This window comes from Meriones unguiculatus, chromosome 4, assembly GCF_030254825.1.
Source record: "Meriones unguiculatus strain TT.TT164.6M chromosome 4, Bangor_MerUng_6.1, whole genome shotgun sequence".
Taxonomy (NCBI): Eukaryota; Metazoa; Chordata; class Mammalia; order Rodentia; family Muridae; genus Meriones; species Meriones unguiculatus.
Window position 1 is genome coordinate 29,423,420 of NC_083352.1, and position 14,517 is coordinate 29,437,936.

The 14,517-nt window shown below is 36.0% G+C and overlaps 1 protein-coding gene across 1 annotated transcript in view; it reads right to left on the reverse strand.

Annotated features, from left to right (window-relative positions):
- Sgcz (sarcoglycan zeta) overlaps positions 1-14,517 on the reverse strand; it is a 1,178,138-nt gene that overhangs the window by 457,482 nt on the left and 706,139 nt on the right. The window contains exon 2 of the mRNA XM_060381620.1: positions 1,174-1,368. Coding sequence (XP_060237603.1) covers positions 1,174-1,368 — 195 coding nt within the window. The remainder of the gene's footprint in view (positions 1-1,173; positions 1,369-14,517) is intronic.

Consider the following 14,517-nt stretch of genomic DNA (forward strand, 5'->3'; position numbering starts at 1 on the left):
GGATAGAATATTGTACTAAGAAATTCAGAAAGGATTTTTTTTGTTAATTTTTGTTGGTTTTGTTAAATCAGTATCCATAGAATTAAAAAATAAATAAATAAATGACAAGCCTGATACATGGAATACAACAAAGTCAGAACAGCCAACTTTAGATTTACCTTGAGAATACAGAAAATAAGAATAAGAACAACAAGATATACCTACCTGATTATAAAGGTAACTGAACTGTGTGAGCAAGGAAACAATAGAATATCATTCCTCCCTGAATTCTATGTTTGTAAAAATAGAACATATACACGTGATTGTATATTTCACATTGTTTGGTAAATATGTAACAAATGGCTTCTTCATGATTATTATAGTACTAGCTGCTTAAGATTTCATAATGGGCAATACTGAACTTCTTTGGCTTAAAAGAATTTGCTGTCTGTAGAACTAAATAAAAAATTCATTGTTGTTTTATTTTTTAAAAAGGTAGACTTGAAACTTTTAAACCCTGAGTTTGAAAATCTAAACTGGGTTACACTTGATTTTCTAACACTATGAGTTTTTCATGTAATGCAGAGTAAAATGTTGTTATACACATTCAGTAATCTGAATCCAAACTCACCAATAAGTTACAGTCATATTGCTACTAAACTATTGATTATCATAAAATAATTTCATTTCCAGTCTATTCATCTTCTATATCCCAAGCACAATTTCTGAAAGAATGGGATGGCCTTGTGATGTCAGTTAAACGTCATGGCCCATGCTTCACTGAATATGTCCAGAGTTTATGAGGCAAATAAAGATAAACATAGAATCATGAACTATATCAATAATAATCAAAAGCGGTTACATTTTTTAGTATTAAAGTGTAAAAAAAAGTCTTTTTTAGATGATTAAGTGTAACAAGCATTGGTTAATTTTTTTATAAACATATTTTACATTGTTTATGAAATAAGATATTCTTCTTTTTATAATCTAAATTTTCCACTCTTAAATGATCAGTAGAATATTATATGTACATCATAACTAAATATATTCAAAGTAATCCTAAAGTAAAATGTATGATCACTTCGGAGACTTGCAAAAAATGAACTGAATCATTTTCAATTTAAAAAAAACAGCAATAAAGTTAGACCATCTTTGATCTCAAAGTGATATATGTAAAATCATGGTGGTACTTACCACAGTGAAATTCATAACCTTCAATATCCATATTGTCATGGCTAAGTTAACTATCATGGTAACCAACAGCAGAAGGACAAAGAAGTATAAGCACCTCTTTCGCCATCCATAAATCCCCACAGGATAAAGTTGTGCATTTTCAGGTCTCTGCAGGTTATTCTGTTGTGTTGCTAATATGTATTGTTCTCGAGTCATCTGGAAAGAAAGGAAAAAAGAGAGCAAGAAGATAGAAAAAAGAGAGCGGGACAGAACAGTGAAGAAGGAAGTGATAATGTTGGGAAGAAAGAAAAATATGGAGGAAGATAAGAAGCATTGGAAGAATTGAAATTGGAAGGGAGAATCGGGGTGAAAGAACATTGGTGAGAAGCAGAAGATAACAGAGCGAGGCAGACGTGAGGGAAGAAAGGAAGGTGCAAAATTTAAAATGCAGTAAAAACAAAAGGGAGAGAAAGTACAACAAAGGGAAGGGAGAGGGAGAGAAAAAGAGAGGGGGAAGGAGGAAGGGAGAGAGAGAAAGAGAGAGATTAAAAAATAAAACCAATCTTTATTTTTTTTTATATTTCAGTGGTATAAGACACCTCAAAAATGTGACGATATTACTCAAATAATTATCATTGAAACTTAACGACCACTTTAAATTATCACCATCAGTGTTATAACAACCTTTCAATTGTTTCTTCCATAAAACACACACTATACCCAAGCAGGTCTGTTTAAAGCCAACAAAGAGCCTTTCTCTCTTGAGTCAAAGAAGACCCACAACTGAGTCCTGGTGCTTAGGTTTCAGCATGCTAAAGCAATCCCAACCTTCTATACCTTTCTCGGAAAAGACAGCACATAACTTGTTTAGTTTATTTATTATCAATAAAATAGTGTGTTTACAGGAAATTATGCAGAGAATACAATACCTTGTTTACTGTCCTACACACTTTAATCAAGGGTGAAGACAGACTATTCGCTGAGGTACAACTTTGAAATATTTTTAAATATATAATAATAAATGTTATTATTTTTATATAATGAGATTTTTTGCATAGAAAAATAATATTTTAACTTATATTTATATTTTGATCATAATGATTGCAATTTATATTTCAATTAACATTGAAGGTATGCTCAATGCATAAAAACATATGTAGCTATTTTATTTATCAGTAAAAGACTCAATAAATGTGTCTGAAAAACTCAGGGGCTGGCTCTTTGATCCCGTCCCCCAAGGGAGGAGCAGCCTTGCCAGGCCACAGAAGAGGACAATGCAGCCAGTCCTGATGAGACTTGATATGCTAGGGTCAGATGGAAGAGGAGGAAGACCTCACCTAGCAGTGGACTTGGAGACAAGAATGGGAGGAGATGATAGAGGAAGGGTGGAGTTGGGAGGGAGGGACGGGGCTACTGCTAGGGTACAAATTGAATAAACTGTAATTAATATAAACAAATTAATTAAAAATGAATAAATGTGTCTGTTTCTAACAGCTACAAAAATAAAACTAGTCTCAAAAATGAGAAAAATTATTATTGAATTAAATTTGTCTTTATATAGCTGTGTAACCAGTGGTGTTTGCTAAAATAAGGTTTGACTTATCACTGCATATTCCTTTTCATCACAAATACTTCAGAGCAGATATGCTACATATGAGGTACAATGAGGTTACAGTTTCCCTGGAAGTTCTGTTTTTTTTAAAAAAATAGAGACCTAAGTATTTACAAGTTCAGAAAACTTTTCATGGCTGTCATAATGCAACATTAGCCATCTCAGCAGAAATAATTGACAGCTTACAGTTCTAATTGACTAGAGTAACTTTTTCTGAATTATTTTTATTTTTTTATTTACTGCAATTTATTCATTTGTATCCTTGTTGTAGGCCCCTCCCTCATCCCCTCCAAGTCCCACCTTCCCTCCCTAATCTCCCCCTATAGCCTTCCCCTTGTCCATTCATAAGGAAGTCCTTTTCACCTATCTGACCCTAGCCTATCAGATCTCATCAGGACTGGTTGCATTGTCTTCCTCTGTGGCCTAGTAAAGCTGCTGGCCCCCCAGAGTGAGGTGGTCAAAGAGCCATCCACTGAGTTCATGTCAGGGGCAGCCCCTGCTCCCCTTACTAGGGAACTCACTTGGAGACTGAGCTGCCATGGGGTATACCAGTTCAGGGATTCTAGGTTAGTTCCATGTATGTTCCTTTGTTGGAGTATTGGTCTCTGCAAAGACCCCTGGGCCCAAAGTTTTTGGTTTGGTTGTTCTCTTTGTGGAGCTCCTGTCCCCCCCAGGTCTTTCTATCTCCCTCTTCTTACATGAGATTCCCTATACTCTGCACAAAGTTGGCTATGGGTCTCCTCATCTGCTTTTATACCCTGCTGGGTAGAGACTTTCAGAGGCCCTCTGTTCCCTGTTTTCTCCTTCTGATGTCCATCCCATTTGACTTTCTTAATGAGTATTGAACATCTTACCCAGGGTCCTCCTCCTTGCTTAGCTTCTTCTTCTTTTTTTAAGTTATTTATTTAACTTTTATTAATTATACTTTAGTCATTTTGTATCTCCCCATAAGCTTGCTTAGCTTCTTTAAGTGTACAGATTTTAGTATGTTTATCTTATATTATATATCTAATATCCACTTATGAGTGAGTATATACTATGTGAGTCTTTCTGCTCATTGGTTACCTCACTCAGAATGACCTGTTCTAGTTCTGTCCATTTGCCTGCAAACTTCATCATTTCCTTGCTTTTAATTGCTGAGTAGTACTGAAATTCTAACAACAGTTTTCTGGTCACACTGTTAAATGCCTTAGCTTACTAGGGTAAGTGAAAAATAAGAGAAATAAAATAAAATAGATACAGTTTTTCTTTTTTTTTCTGCATTTTCCTTCCAATTAACCTCCTAAACTTTGTTTCAACCTCCAAATTTTGTGTGGTTTTGTGATGTTTGTCTTTGTTTGTGGTACATGGAATCAATTCTAAACACAAACTTTACTTATGCTTCCAAAACACTTCATAAAGACTACAAGAAACCACACAAAAACATTTGTAGTGCCCAAAATTTTCCATGAGAGCAAGGGATGTGAGACGTACAATTTTTTAGCGTGTTTAACATGTTGAAACTGAAATGATCAACCTGCTCTTCTTGTTGAACTGTATAGAAAGAGAGATCATAGTTTCCTGAGAGACAGTTTCATCATACCAAGAAGACTCTCTGGCTTCTTAGTACTACTCTTCCTTTTGAAAAATGAATTCAAGCCTCCCATGCCCTTGGCAATTTGAATTAATTAGGATATTCTTTGTCAACATTTTACATAATTTCATGCCATATCATACACTCAAAAATCATTAGAATTCTTCCTAAACCAAGGTTTATTTACATAACCCAGTGCATCCATCTTCTTAGATTCTGATATTTCTGAGTAATGTAAATGGTCCTAAGCAACTTTTTCCTATAACTCAGAGCAGAACTGTTTTTTTTTTTTTTTTCAATGCAGTTTATTCAGGAACCTTGAACAATCATCGGACCCTGGGGAAAGCCAGCCCACAGCTTAAATAGCCTCTGGGTAGCCAACCCCAGCGTGCCACGTGGGCAATGCAGATAGGTCCACATACATGGAAGCAAGCCAGATCCTCAGCCTTAGCCAAATGTGGAGAAAAAGGTATCGGATGGGTCTGATGCTCTTTGGGTGGATGACACCTAAATGAACATCGGTACAAAGTCCCAATTTATTTCTAGTATCAGAGATCAGACCTCTACTCTTGCCTGATGCGTCTAAAACAAAAAGGGGGAACTGTAGAGAGCTGCCTAATGCCGCGCCTTAAAGATGGAGCTGGTTTCCGCCTTCCACCTTCCTGATAGTGAGTGCTCTTTGTCACAAACAACTCCACATTTGGCTAGAGCAGAACTGGTTTAAACATGGATTTTTATGATCCCGACCAAAATAAAATTGTCTTCAAAATTCTAATAATGCGATAAAATTTCCAACCAGGCATTTAAAGCTTAAATCAAGACATGTGGACAAATCAAATTATATTTTATGAGTTTTCAACTCTTTCATGAAAAGTTGTAAAAATATGTCTTCAAATCTAGTTATTTTGTTTATCTCTTGTAGAATATAGCTAATAAATAAAAACAGAAAAAATGATTAAAGAAGAGTTACTTAGCATGACTCATGACTAATCATGTAGTCCTGGGAAATTCTGGTAAAGTCTTTTGAACTGAATGAGAATGAAATTAAGGCAACAAAGTAGAGGACTACAGAAGGTAACAGTCTTGGGGAAAAATTAAACCATCCTATCTTTGTAACATGGATATTAGTGTATTTCACACAGGTCACCAGAATTGGCAACAGTAGTAAAAGTGGGAAGGAATGAATCTTAGTTTAATCAAGTGTTTCATGGGTTGGCAGTTATTTTCAGGGGTAGTCCAATGCTTTAATATACTGTGAAAAGTACAATAAGCACACAGGAATAAAAATAACTTTTCAAGAAAAAGCATGTTAAAGAAAATAACTATAATAATACAATGCAAATTGCAACCCATATAAGTGATGTAGTATTAGAGATGATACAAAATAACAAGCATCGTAAAAATTATAAAGACTGGAGAAAGAAACAGGATGCCTTACAAAGAGGAGAGTATTAAGTCATGAACATCTTACAAAAGAAAAGAAAAAAAAAAGAAGTTAAGGTTCTGTGAGGTTTTGCACGCTTAGAATGGCCTACGAACAAATTAAAAAAAATTGACAACTTTTGAGAAACAGAAAATTACAGATGATGATATGAGTCAGGCTTCCAGGGATTAACTTGGGATAAGTACAAGTTCACATGTAGGAATCAATATAGAAAGAAAAAGAGATGAGAGAATGTAGTACAGGAGTAATGTTGGGAGTGATAAAATTGAGTTTGAAGTAAGAGTTACTTGATGACTGATGATCTAGAGTTTATATCAGTGGATGAGCCACACGTGTAGAAGATTCTGAGCATAATAACTCACTATTACCTGATCCTAGTCACTAAGATTTGGTTTGGAGAAACATATCACATTATACCGCACTGGAATTCACTCCACTGAATTTTTCAGGTGCCTGGCGAGAATGCCATTGTCCTCAGAGGTTAATTACAACCAACTTCCTTTACTTAGATGTCAATGACTTGGACTTAGAATATCTGGAAATGTTGGTACAGTCTTCAATTTTCTACCAAGTTATCTTCTATAAATGGAAATGAAGGAATGATGGCATGAGTGAATTTAATCAGCTGAAAGTATCCTCCTCTACGACCAGGAAGAACTAGAAATAGAAGACCCTGATCATATTCATGAAACTAAAGAAGGAAAATTTTAAAAAATATATGATGCCTAAGATATTATATTAAATTATTAAAATTAACACTACAACCAATTGAATGATGTTACATTGATGTTACATTTATTTTCTACAAAGTAGTGATGATTATAAAATGATTAAAATATATCACCAAAGTATGTGCCGTATCACTACATCCTTGTTACCTTGTCTGAGAGAGGATTGAGACAAGTGAAAATGGCCAAAAGAATGAAGAATTTTAAAGGACAGTTGTAGGACATGGCTTTTTAATTTCTGGATTTCAATAAAACCTGGAAAAGGAGTCCAAGCGCTCTCAAATACACACATCTGCAGCCCTGAACACACACACACACACACACACACACACACACACAAACACACACACACATATACACAAATATATTTTTACATACATACATGCATGTATGCACACATGCACAGAGACAAAGTGGCATATACACATGATTTTCAAGTTTCATGCCAAACAGACCCCCTACATATATTGAGAACTACTAAGACCAGTTCATAATTGACCACTAATGATAATCTGGTGATAAAGATAAAAATAAAATCAAATTATATGTTGAAAGTTATATAACTGATATCTCTGTTTTTTTTAAGTACTACATTGGAAGATTTTATTAAACAAATCACATAAACTTTGGATACAATGTAGAGAACTAAGCATTGGACTGCGAGGGACAAGCAAATTATTTCCTTATAGCCTACACTAGTTTGATTCCATCACAGCAAACATAAATGGCAAATCTAATTCCTACTCACACCCGTGTTTCCATGAGAAAACTGAATATAACAGAGAAGCATGTGTCTCATGCACAATAAGCTAGGTAATTTGAAAAATTGTTTTTAATTTTGGAATATGAAGATAGCACTTGGCAAGCTGAAGTATCAATATGCAACATTTTTGCCATCATAAAATTTTCATCACAGTTCTAAAGCCTCTGAAATTTCACTCTGGGAATGCTTATGTTATAGGAGAAGTGGTAATTCATGACAGCGTCACTGTTCATTGAGTGTTTATGGTATTAGACTGAGCGCTGCAGTTGCCTGCCTTTGGTTTCATCAGGAAGCAGAGCACAGGGAACTCAACAGAGGCCTAGACTTCTGTGCTGAGCAGCAGCCCCAGTGAACCCATTCCAGGGTTTGCAACCTAAGGCCAGTCACTTATTCTCTCTCTGTCCTACTTTTCCCCAAATGAATTTTACAGTGACTTATATAATGCTAATCCAAGACCTAGACAGTAGGATTTAAAGTAGGAGGCTCTTTTTTCTTTTAAATAGAAAAAAAAACTTCATTTATTTTTTTAATCTTTCACATTATAGTTAGTGTTCTCCTGTATAAGTATTTTTACTAGAGTTAATTGTAAAAGACACAAGTAAGATAAATTTTTAAAGGCAAAATGCCTTTAAAAAAAAGTGTCCAATTTATATGATCTGAACTTTGCACTCTAGAAACACATTTTGTTTTCTGCTCCAAGAAAATGAGCCTCTAAACAGCTACTAATGCTGAGAGAAATGGAAAATAATACAGTAATGTCTACTTAGCACAGCAATTTAAATGTATCCCCATCTATGAGACTTATTCACAAGAACACATTTCAGCATAAGGGTTGTCAAATCCGCTGTTTAAGAAAAATCTCCATTCCATTGAAGTGGATGTTTTCCCCAGTTATTTCATGGAGAGCATTTGAGTCAGCTTTTTATATCATTAGTCAACAAAAGGACCGTAGCAACTGAATTTCAGGTGTAATGGAATATCCAGGAGTCAGGTGGGTTGCCTCTTATAATAAGAAAGAGAAGATTCTGGCCAAACCTGACTTGAAAGAAAAGCCAGAGTGGGTACTGAAAGGGATGCAGCCCCCACCCACCTCAGCCAAGTAGGTGTTATTAAGATGTAAGCATTTTTAAAAGGAAGGGTCAGTGATCCATCAGCCATCCTTGGGTTATCTTACCCCTTGCATATCCTAAATCAAGCACATTTATAAAGAGAGTTTTACCCATGCTCAATTAAATGAAACTTGAATTTTTGGATATTTCTTTAGCACAGCTTGGGATTAGGTTTCATATATATATATATATATATATATATATATATATATATATATATAGCACTACTCATGTAATTTTACTTTCATAAAGAGATTAAACCATACTTTATTAATTTTATTATCTCCAGTAAAGAAAACAAAACATTATTTTACATTATAAGTGCTCAATTTTAGTTTTCTTATATTCATATACTCAAGTATTTGAAATGACTTTCATATATGCTACAATAAAGAGGCATACATATTCAAATACAAAAATACTGCTTCCAGTGGCACTTAAATTTCCCATTATTGGACAAACTAACATGTTTATGAACATTAGTGTTCATATTTTTATTTTTTCTTTATTACTATTATTTATTACAATTTATTCACTTTGTATCCCACCTGTAGTCCCCTCACTCACCTTCTCCAGGTTTCACCCTCTCTCCCTCTTTCCTTCCTTTGTCCCTCCTCTAGTCCAGTGATAGTGTAGGAGTTCCTCATTTACTCTCTAACCCTAGCCTATCAGGTCTCATCAGGACGCTCTGGATCCTTTTTCTCTATGGCCTAATTAAGCCACCTCACCCAGGGGAGGTGATCCAAGAGCCAGCCACAGAGTCTATGTCAGAGATAGCCCCTGATCCCCTTACTCAGAAACCTACATGGAGACCAAGATGTCCAAGAGCTACATCTGAGCAGGGGTTCTAAGGAACTCTCCATGCATGGTCTTTGATTGAGTTATTAGTCTCTGTGGGAACTCCTGAGCCCAGATTGTTTGGCTCTGTTGGTCTCCTTGTGAAGCTTCTGTCCCCACCAGGTCTTTCTATCTCCCCCTTCTTCTATAAGATTCCCTGCATTCTGCCCAAAGTTTGGATGACTCTCAGCATCTGTTTTATCCTCTGCTGGGTAGAGTCTTTCAGAGGCCCCCTTTGATAGGCTCATGTGCTGTACCCTGTCTTCTCCTACTTCTGATGCCTATCCTGTTTGCACTTCGGAATGACATGAAGCCTCTCCCCTAGGACATAAAAGTGGACTTCATAATTTAACATGAAGATCACTCAGTTCTCAGATTTCAGTTTTATAGATGAAAAAAAGCAGATGTTAAAACAGTATTTTAATGGCGTCTGAAGAATTGTTTTTGACAACTATTTTTTTTTATTAACACCAAAAACTAAACAACTAAGATAGACTTGGATACCATTTATACTAGGACTTGAGTTGCCTGTTGGCAAGGAATGCTGCTCCCACACAGTTTGAGGCAAAGGAATGTCAGGCTAGGGTCAGAAATTAGGGGAGGAGAACTCCTACTTAATGTTTTTGAGGCAAGCCTTTAAGGGGAGGGACATAGGGAGCAAGAGGAAGAGAGGATGAAACTGGGAGGAGATAGAAAGGGGGTTACAACTGGGATAAAAAGTGAATAAATTGTAATAATAATAATAATAATAATAATAATTTTTAAAAGAAAGTGAAAAAAGAAGTAGAAATTTCTGGTTTTTATCTGAATACTAAGCAGTGAAAGTTTTAGGGAAGTAACAGGATTAATAGAGTATGGCCTCTATCATCTGGTGACAAATTAAGAAAAAAACACATAAGTGATTATGAAAATTCTTGAATTTCTAAACACTCTATTGAAAATCATTTTTCTGTGTTTGATGTTGGTCAAAACTCAAGGAAAATGTGCATTTTTGTCTCATGGTTTTTATTTTGACAAATTTCTATTTATATTGCAGTGACGGAATTCGCTGTTTTTTTGATTATTTCACTTTTGGAGGAATATGATCACTTTAGTAAACATAGTTCAGTTTAACGTGTGCTGCTTTAAATGAATTAAATAGAAAATGACCATGTAGAGAGCAACACAATCTAGCTTAAACTAGTTTTTATTCAGGACATTAGTAAATATTGACTGTCAAAACAAAACAAAACACACAACAACAACAAAAAAAAAACAGTTGGCTGATAATTAAGCTTTAATTGTCATGAATTGTATAGCATCTTTTTTTATGTAAGGAGATTGTCTCAGAAAAGGGGACAGGTTTAACATTTAATGTCACTTAAACAGAGACGAAAGTCTGAATAGTTGTCATACTGTGTGACTAGTGAAATGATCTTTCCATCAGGGATTAATGGATGGCCTAATATATTCTGATCCTAAAAATTGAACTCTTCTCTTATTTGTGTTTCATAGGGGCCATAAAGAAGAATATAGCCAAACAGGGAGTGAGTGGAACCATTAGAGGAGACCATAATGTATGAGATGAGTAATGGCTTTAACCATCATTCCTTATTCTAATCTAGCTAGGGACACTTATATCAGGTATGTAATTTGCCTTCACACCCATCATGCCCTGCATGGCATAGTCCTAGCAACCTGAATGGGACACTAGAGAAGAAAATCAGACAGGCACAAGTACAGACAAAGGGATTGGATGAGCTTTGCTCACTCTGATGAAGCAGCACCTACTGAGCCACAAGAGGAAAGCTCAGAGAAGCCACTAGAGGTATGAGCAGTAGAGGCATAAGCCTCAGGGAGAGGGCTGTATGCAAGCAGCCTCAGGTTGCAGCAATTCAGGAGGAAGAGGGCACAGTTGCTAGTTTTTGCACACTCTGACAGTGTGTATTCGCACAGAAAGCAGAAGCCTTCCCAAAATACCCATGGGTCTGAGGCCTCGGTCCTTGTCAGTAATACACAATAAGTCAGGAGACCTTCTCCTTACAAGTCCACTCAGGGCTTCATGGGTTCCCTCCTTACATCAAAGGTAGAAAAATAAGAGAAATACTGCGGTGATTTTATGATTTTTGTTTCCCCCTGTTGCTTTTACATCCCAACACCAGCAGACTTTCAGTGAGGTTTGAAAAAGAATAAAAAAATAATTAATTAAAAATTATATAAATTTTCTGATTGCTAATAGCTAATTTGGCTTTTGAGGTATTTTTATGTTCTAGTGTTGTTTTGCGTACATACTCATTTGATTATAACTCATACATTATCACCTCAAACCCAAGCACAGGGGTAGGCATAGAATGAAAGACATTTGGAATTGAAACCTTTTTTAGGAATATGGCATACTCCCTGCTTGACATTTATTTGGTGACTTGTAGGTAGAAACTACCTAAGGCTAATTCAATTGAAGGATAACCTTTGGGTATAATCATAGTGCCACTTAATACATTGTATTGCATTTATGGGTTTCATTAAGTAACTCAATGGATATTTATTGTTTGGATGGAGGAATGAATATGTGCAAAAATGATATGAAGGGAACAAGGGAAGTAGAAATCTACTTTAGAAAAGAATGAGAGGAAATTAAATTGTATGTGGCACAAAATAGCAGTTTGCAATAATAGACATAATTTTTAAATTTGCAAATTGGAAGCACTGTTGGTGCCTTAAGTCATTTATTAATATTAGGGCAAAGTGATCTTGGACCAGTAAGAGGCTGTTGTTTTCAAAATTATACCTTGAATTCACATTTCAATTATTAATCCTTACTCTGGAACCCTAATATTATAGAACAACAATTTTCTGGGTCATGTTAAATTTATAATTTACATTATTCATTACATAAAGTTATAGATTTCATGGTGGCCAAGTTCTGAAAAATCACTGTAGCAAAAAGTAATACATTTTTTTAATGCATGGAGGTTATGAGTTGTTATTGTTGAATTTTACTTGAAAGACAATAACAAACAAAATCCAGGATTCCACCAAAATCGAGGTCTGTGAATATCATGAATGTACTGGCATCACTTGAGAACCGAGAGTGATGAACAGCATATTAGAATGGATGGCTGGAAGATATCTCCAGACTGTAAAATCTGTGTAGGACTAATGACAGGGGCAACCTGGAACTACCTGAATGGCTTGCACTCAGGAGTCTCCTCCCCCATCAGCAACTGCACTTTGCATTTACCATGTCAGTAAGGGGCCTTTTGTATATTATGATTTTCTGAACTTCTTAAAGGCTTTTAGTTTACTAGCTTCCTAAGATTTCTAAGCTACGTTAGTTTCTTATATATGTGTATATTTTCTTTTTACTATTATTATTATTTGCAGCTTATTCACTTTGTACCCCAGTTGCAGCAGCCTCTCTAATCTCCTCCCAGTCCAGCTCTCTTCCCCTATCCTTTTCCACTAGTCCACTGACAGGGGAGGTCTGACTATACACACACACACACACACACACACACACACACACGTATATGAACACATACACAGAGATGTGTGTGTGTGTGTACATACACAGATATGTCTATAAATGCATATATGTTATATATATACTGTGTTCATTGAGATTTTTAGTAAATTGCAGTAGCAGTTCTTGTCTGACTAAGTGATTTTTACACATTACAAAAACTATAATAAAGATAGTAAGAGAAAATCTTTGTGGCTTTATTGGATATAAGTCGAGATAAGATATATAAATGCGCAATTAGTACAGGAGTTTGTATGTGTCCAGTCAATGTCTCTGAACTGAAACCTTGCATCTAAGCCCTTGGCATTCTGAGAATGTTATACACTTTGAATATCTTTAGGTTGTTAGAGACATGGTCTTAGTGGTTATATTCAGATTCCAGCTCATGGCAACCATGAGAGGAAAGCTTTCAGTGCACTCTTGGTACAAGATGTTGCCCTACCACAGGCTTAAAAAAACTGTTATGGAGTGAACCACTCAAAGCTGTGAGCTTAAATAAAGCTTCCCCCCCCCCAATAAAATGAGTTTCATCACTTATTTGTGGCACTTGATAAGTGGTAACTAGAAGTTAAATATTCAAACGAAGAGGAATAATAAAAGGAAATACACATTCCACTTAGATAGAGCAACATGGTAAGGCCTCACTGAAAACCCAAGCTTCAGTGAGCTTCAGGACAAACTAAGAGCATGGACAGAGGAGTTTCAGACGGAAGGGGAACGTGCTTCACTGACAGGTTCAAGGTCAAAGGACATCAGAGAAATAAGAAACACATTTCCCCCAAACACAGGATGTCTGTCACTAAAGAAACACGATTATCTTTCATCCCGACCTTCCACTTTACCTCCTATAAAATTATGTCCACATTTATACATGATTCAGATTTTTTTCTTCATGGTATATTTTTCTGCCTCTGAGTTAAATATCCATTTGTTTAATTTTGTTCATTTCAATTAAAACTGATGGCATATTACATCCGAGCAGGGGTACTAGGTATATTTATGCATGGTCCTTGGTTGGAGAATCAGTCTCACAAAAGACCTCTGCGCACAGATATATTTGGTTCTGGTGCTCCCGTCCTCTCCAGGTCTTATTAACTCTCCCTTCTTTCATATGATTCCCTGCTCTCTGCCCAAGGTTTGGTTATGAGTCTCAGCATCTGCTCTGATACACTGCTAGGCAGAGTCTTTCAGAGGCCCTCTGTGGTAGGCTCCTGTCCTGTTTCTTGTTTTCTCCTACTTCCAATGTCCATCCCATTTGTCTTTCTAAGTGAGGATTGATCATCTTACCCTGGAACCTCCTTCTTGTTTAGCCTCTTTAGATTTTAGTATGTCTATCCTATCTTATAGGTCTAGTATCCACTTAAAAGTGAGTATATACAGTGTGTGTCTTTCTGCTTCTGGGAAGCAGAAAATAATCTTTTTTAGATTATTGAGAATGATCTTTTCCTAGATCCCACCATTTGCCTGCAAATTTCATGAACTCTCTTATCAGTGGATTTAGAGAGGGGCAGGGAGGAGATGAGGGAGGGAAGGTGGGATTAGGAGGAGTGGGGGACAGGGCTACAGCTGGGAACAAAGTAAATAAGTTGTAATTAATATAAAAATAAAAATGATATAAAAAAGAATAGAAAAAATGAAGATATGCCCACCCCATCCCACCCCCCTCCCTCAAAAAAGAAGTACAAGACAAGGAACAGGGCAGGCACCTTTCACAGGGGACCTCTTAAAGACTCTACTAACCGGGATATGGAAGGAGATACAGGACTCAAAGCCAAGCTTTGTGCAGAGTGCCAGAAA